This window comes from Dinoponera quadriceps, unplaced genomic scaffold (assembly GCF_001313825.1).
Source record: "Dinoponera quadriceps isolate SergipeBrazil2010 unplaced genomic scaffold, ASM131382v1 scaffold2076, whole genome shotgun sequence".
Taxonomy (NCBI): Eukaryota; Metazoa; Arthropoda; class Insecta; order Hymenoptera; family Formicidae; genus Dinoponera; species Dinoponera quadriceps.
The window spans coordinates 399920-406194 of record NW_014556116.1 but is presented as its reverse complement, the minus strand read 5'-3'; the positions used below and the strand labels follow the sequence as shown (position 1 = coordinate 406194).

Sequence of the window (6275 nt, the reverse complement as noted above, 5' to 3'; positions counted from 1 at the left end):
TATATATATATATATATATATATATATATATATGGTTATAATATAAGACATATCAAATTTCATTACAATATTATTTTCAAGTCGCAAAGAAAGAAGGAAAGAAAGTTATTTGTTTAAAGGGAATATATAAAGTTATGGATATTTTAACTTTTTAAGGCTCAATATGCAGAGTTACATACAGAGCAGTACGCCGGATTGTCTGTTGTAGGAGCATGCGGAGGAGAGAATAAAAGCGCAAATTTGTATGGCGCGCTCTCATTCTCACACGCATGCTCTTATAACGGCAACTTGGCACACTGTTCTGTATGAGAGTGCAACATATAATAACGTATGTTAAAATTGGGCTTTCCTCCGAGCTTTATATAAAGATAAATAGTTTACTTTTGAAGTTTTAACAACGATGGGCGTTAACTGATAGCGAGAAGCATGATTTGTTTTTGTGCGCAGTTCTTTCCCTATCAGCGCGTAATATTATTTAATACTAAGTAATATTCTGGGCATATTCTTAGAATACTAGATGTAATTTTCTAATAATATTATTTAATATTATTGTAATATTATATATTTTTTAAATATTCAACTCTATGTATATATATAATATATATAATTGTAGTTTCTTATTACAAATGTATTGTAATACCAATTTTATTATATAAATAAAGTCGAAATAATTTTGTGTAAAAATACATTTTATACAAAAAAAATTAATAATTAGAATTAATTTTTTAAAAATATTCTGAACATTTTTTAATATTAAGAACATTTTTATAATATGCCAAAAATATCATGTAAAGTGGACATATAACATCAATAGAACATTCCTATAATATTAATAAATATTACATAACATTCTTAAAATAGTATAGGAATATTATTTTAATATTGAATGATATTCATTAATTCTATTTATACATTCATATCCTTTGAAAAACAAGTTATGTCTCTACCAAGTTACAAATTATGTCTCTACCATTCTAAGAATATTTTCCTGTAGAGAATATTTTCGATTAGTATTTCACGTGTTTTTCTTAATATTTGTACATTTACATTACATTTACATTGTCTTTCATTTAACAAAATCCTTACACTTTTGTGAGGGCCAAACTTATAAAATATATTAACGAGATCGAGTAGGTGAAAAAAAATTTACTTAAACTTATGTCCGAAAATGCTTTATTAAAAAGTTATAAACGTTCAAATATTGTTAATAATCAATATTTTAAATTAAAAATTTAACAATTACATTCGCCAAAATATTGTTCAATCGATTCTAGACTCAAAGTTATGGAATATTATCACTCAGGATCCTTTATAGAAAAGTATTTCTGCCTATGATAAATTGGTCGGTGATAAATTATGGTTGTCCAGTAATTTTATTATTCGTACGAATACTTTTCTGTAAGAGATATTATTTATATATATAAAAATGTGGTATTTATTGATGTTACATTGACTCAACATTGACCAATGTTTTTTCTTCAAAACGCTTGTATCACATTTTCGAATCAAATAATTTTTCGCTTTGAAAACTCAACTGAAAGACGAAGTTTGAAGTTGAACGGTCGCAATTTTTCGTTTAATTCGAAATATCTTGACGAAAATTAACGACAACATTAATATAGCTAATCTGTGTAAAAAAAAAAATAGAGACTTCAAGCTTTAAAGTGCTTCTTGAACAATCTCGATAGCATCATTATTGCGAAAGTTACAGCCTGTTGAATTTTGCCTATTTTGTTTTATTACAATGGAAAGTATGTCTGACCAACCCTTGAGTCATACTACTTAAGAAATAGAAAATACGCCCGACTCCATCGTTTTGTCATATCACGACCTCAGTTTCTCGTTAAGTATAGTGGAGTCTCGTAGCGGAGATTCTGGAACTAAATTACAAAAATAACGGGTTTACGGAATTATCAGACCCGTTATTTCTGTAATTTAGTTCCAGTATCTTCGCTACGAGTTGCCACTATATTTAACGAGAAACTGAGCTCCTCAAGGGTCAGTCAGACGTATTTTCCATTGTAACGAAACATAGGCGAAATTGAACAGACTAACTTTCGCAATAATGATGCTATCGAGATCGTTCAAGAAGCACTTTAAAGCTTGAATTCCGAAATATGAGAAACAAAAACCGTTCTGCGACCGTGTGAACGTCTAAATATCGAAGCTTGTCGCGCTTGACGCGTGTCGGATGCACATAAAAATAAAATAACGTAACATTATTCGCACTTACGTGCGACGATGCATCGGCCGTATTCAGGTGTGAATAACCTTTAAATATCCCGCTGTCGTTGCCAAGTCGTGTTTATCGTTCGTTCGCCATTTAATTGGTCTCCGATTTATATATATAGTTGACGATTCGGCGCCCGAGGAAGTATGCGCACGGTACTAATGTCGATAGCGCGAATAATCACGTAGACACGTCGCGTTTTTGGCGGTCGCAAAGTGGAAAGATCCCGAAACTCGTGCAGCGTTAAACGAAAGAAGAAAGCATGGTCTAGTCGATCCGGACACACACGACATCGCTCGATTTTTCGTATGATGCGTGAAATGATTGAAGTATCACGCACGATGACGGCGGCGACAACGACGTCGTAGAGCGACAAATTCGAATTCAGACCGTTATCCTTTTACTTTTCACTTTGCAATGCCTCCGAGCCGCTTAGACGCCGTTTATAGGAGCATACTGCTTACCAAATTCTTCACGAAAGGTTGGGGCAATCCTCAAAATTTGAAACGGTAAGTTGCTAACCTGATCCAACTTGATCCGAGCCAACGTCACTCGATGAATACTTCACGTCTTTAGATTCGCAGATAGATTTTGATTAACGTTATATGTGCGTAGATATTCGAGACCGTTCTTCGTTCCCTACGATGGTAAATAGATAAACAAGCAATTTATCTCATTAATACACACATAGTTTTGTACAATGCAAATCGAAGCAAAACTGTGTATATAAATAACATCAGAATGTATCTGCAGATTGACCTCTCATTGACTGTCTTACGGCTAATTTTACGTGTACACATATAAAGACAGTATTTGGATAATAACTACAGATACCTGTATTTGCCTTTATCCTAATATCACAATATCCCTTTGCTCAAGAATATTTTAATTTGTGATTGTTTAATTAATCGAGATATATAATATTTATTTTCTTTTGTTGCAGGATTTTTGAATTCAGAAAAGTCATAGCAAATCGAAAAACGTGCTACAATATGATACCGTTGGACTATCCAATAGAAATTACAAAGGTACTTGATATCTTCTTTAATATGGAGCTTACGAGTAGAGGAGATTGACATTTATATATTTTTGTATATTGTAGAATGAAGATTGGTCAGACTGTCATATCATTGAGGGACAGTTTGAATCACCTTTTGAGAAGCATCTTCCAGGAATAATGCCAGATAAGACCAAAACAGCTTACTTTCAAGTAATCTTACCATCCAAATGGAGTTCCCACAAGATAAAGCCAATTTGCTTGCATTTAGCAGGAACCGGAGATCATGTATGTTAATCGTTGTTTTATTGCAACATATTTTTTAACTTTTAATTCTCCTTAAAAACGACTATTAATACATAGCATAACAGTTCTTTTGCTCTAATCCATATATATTTACATATTTTACTTATTAACTAGTTTTTTTGGCGACGTAGAAATCTTATCGCTAGACCGCTGCTCAAAGAAGCAGGCATAGCATCAATATTGTTGGAGAATCCGTTTTACGGGCTGAGAAAGCCGGACGATCAAATGTAAGAACTTAAATGGAAGGTTTGTACGGGATAATACTACACGATTATTTAAGATCTCGCAGTTTCCACCTTGACCATATTATGTTCCGATCAGACGTTCTAGCTTGCATAATGTATGTGACATTTTTATCATGGGTGGCTGTCTGATAATGGAATCGATCGTTTTGTTAAACTGGTGTGAGCAACAGGGATTCGGGCCACTGGGTCTCACTGGATTGTCAATGGGTGGACATGTTAGTTGGTTTGTACGAGACTCTTCTATAGGCCGTGTTGTCTGAAAACATGTTCTTTCTATAGATGGCTTCTTTAGCAGCTACCAATTGGCCGAAGCCGATATCATTAGTACCTTGCTTATCATGGTCCACAGCTTCACCTGTATTTACGGAGGGCGTTATGAGCGCCTCGATAAATTGGGCACTCTTGGAGAACCAGTATTTTTCGGACAAAGTGTACAAAAATGATCTGGCAAAAATGGTCAAGATTGTAGACCGCGATGTAAGCATCTCACTGTGAAAACACAGTGTGTTTTTGTACATATTTCTTATGTCTCTTTTAAACACATTTCTTTTGAACAATTCCAGGATGCTTTCTTAGCTGGTCAACATTTCGCGAAACATTACCCTGCCAGTATGAACAGAGTGGATAAGTTGAGAAGAGAATCCAATGGGAGCAACAGGGATAATACTCGTACCGTAGTCGATGCGAATAGTACAAACTCTATTAATAACATCAGCGACAATAATATTTTCGAAAGTGGACCTAAAAATGCAAATAATCAGTTGCAACGTCAAATTGCGGAGGAAAAAGCGGCGGCCAAGATATTTCCCTTAAATCTCATATCTAACAGATTTAAATCGAAGGATCTCAACGTCCTCAAGGGTAAGTCAAACTCGCGTAAGTTAACTCGCATTGCCTTGCATGCAATACATTTACAGTTTGTCGTAGTTTCGCATAAAGGGACGCGTCCAGTGTCAAATTAATGTCTCGGTTCTCATTTTCTAGCCGTGTAATTACAGACGTGCTTGTCTTATCCTTTGTCTTGTAATTGAATTATCCTAGACGGCATATAAGCATGCTTTTTATGGGACCTGTTCTTTCCGTGACAGGAGTTTGCTTGTTGCCAGTGCCGAAGCATCCGCTGTTTTCAGACAACAAGTGGCGCGAGCACGAAGCGTTGCAGTTTATGCGCGGCATAATGGACGAATGCACGCACCTGAAGAATTTCGAAGTGCCAATTGACACCGAATTGATCATCGCCGTATGCGCCAAAGATGATGCGTATGTGCCGCGAGATCATTGCATGAGCCTCGAGACGATATGGCCCGGAATTGAGATACGTTATATCGATGCTGGTCACGTCAGCGCCTATATTCTTCATCAGAAAGTTTTTAGGTACATATTCTTCGAAAAAATCTATCGAAATTTATATATAATATTTATAATGATTTCTTTATTTTAACGAGATAATCTTTCACGCCTCTTTTATCCGTCTTATTTACATCAGAGTTATAAGAAGTAATATGTCATTTTTGCAACGGGCAGTAATTAATTGTAATATATTCGAGGAAGTGATTTCTCGTGAAACGATTAATCGGAAACGCGCGTAGAGAGTGAAATATCACACAAGAATTCGTTCTCGAGAAAATCGATTTTGAAATGTGGAATGTTAGTAATATTTTCGTAATATATTTGAGGCTTTCGCAGGGAGATGCTAGGTTTGGCTTCCGGGTTGAAGCCACGTTTCTGTTATCAGGAGCAAACTTGCTGAAACTCGGAGAAACTTCAGCAAAAATTTCACGTTACTCTATTCCCTGAAGAAGAGAAATGAACTGTTCGCGTCGAAACTGTCAACGTCGAAATCAAATTCACAAAATACGCGGCTCCAACGCGGAAGCCAAACCTATTCTTTTCTTTTATTTTTTCTTCAACTTTGCATAATTTTTTACTAATAATTCTGTTAGTGATAAATTAATTTTCAACAATCTCGTGTAATATATAATTGTATCTTATTTTAGATCCACTATAGCTGAATCTATTCAACGATCTTTGAAGAAATATCCCGTTGAGATCAGTTGACAACTTTGTGATATCACAACGGATGCACACGTTAGAAAACCGCACATTATTATAAATTTAATTAGGTGACCCAATACTCTTGTCGAATTTGTGATAGACTTCGGATGCTCATTATTAAGGATCTTCGCACACCACACACGCACGATCTATTTTTAGATCGCTGCAGACGACAATCTGCCATAAAAAGAGAGTACAACAATAACAGTCAATTTTATCAGGTACAATAATAGGTGTCGTTATCGTTAGTACGTTCAAGTACGAGCCATTAATGTTCCTAAAATAACATCGCAATATATTTGGCATAGCGAGTATAAGATTTCTTGGTGTACATCTGTTTGCACAGTTTTTATATACATATGTTTTTTATATATCATGTGCATATAAAACATATACACACACACACATATATATATATATATACATATACATGTGTATATTT

The 6275-nt window shown here is 34.8% G+C and overlaps 1 protein-coding gene across 3 annotated transcripts; it reads left to right on the top strand.

The window, feature by feature from the left end:
* The first annotated feature begins 1960 nt into the window (after positions 1 to 1960).
* LOC106746638 (uncharacterized protein C4orf29 homolog) lies at positions 1961 to 6240 on the top strand. Of its 3 annotated transcripts, none has more exons than XM_014623432.1 (10): positions 1961 to 2260; positions 2352 to 2739; positions 3174 to 3258; positions 3333 to 3515; positions 3648 to 3760; positions 3855 to 3993; positions 4058 to 4255; positions 4342 to 4639; positions 4909 to 5152; positions 5776 to 6240. In XM_014623432.1, the coding sequence occupies exons 2-10, from the start codon at positions 2648 to 2650 to the stop codon at positions 5834 to 5836; spliced, it is 1413 nt and encodes a 470-aa protein (XP_014478918.1). In that variant the 5' UTR covers positions 1961 to 2260; positions 2352 to 2647; the 3' UTR covers positions 5837 to 6240. The 3 variants fall into 3 exon arrangements, with proteins under 3 accessions (XP_014478918.1, XP_014478916.1, XP_014478919.1); XM_014623430.1 differs by having other exon boundaries at positions 4867 to 5152; XM_014623433.1 differs by lacking the exons at positions 1961 to 2260; positions 2352 to 2739 and adding an exon at positions 2788 to 2877 and having other exon boundaries at positions 4867 to 5152.
* The last annotated feature ends 35 nt before the right edge of the window (positions 6241 to 6275 follow it).

Bases quoted from the DNA above. Each gene is read 5' to 3' on its own strand.
- LOC106746638 (XM_014623430.1), top strand. From the start codon at position 2,648: ATGCCTCCGAGCCGCTTAGACGCCGTTTATAGGAGCATACTGCTTACC. The intron at 2,740-3,173 runs GTAAGTTGCTAA...CTTTTGTTGCAG, and splicing joins AATCCTCAAAATTTGAAACG to GATTTTTGAATTCAGAAAAG. The intron at 4,640-4,866 runs GTAAGTCAAACT...TTTCCGTGACAG, and splicing joins GGATCTCAACGTCCTCAAGG to GAGTTTGCTTGTTGCCAGTG.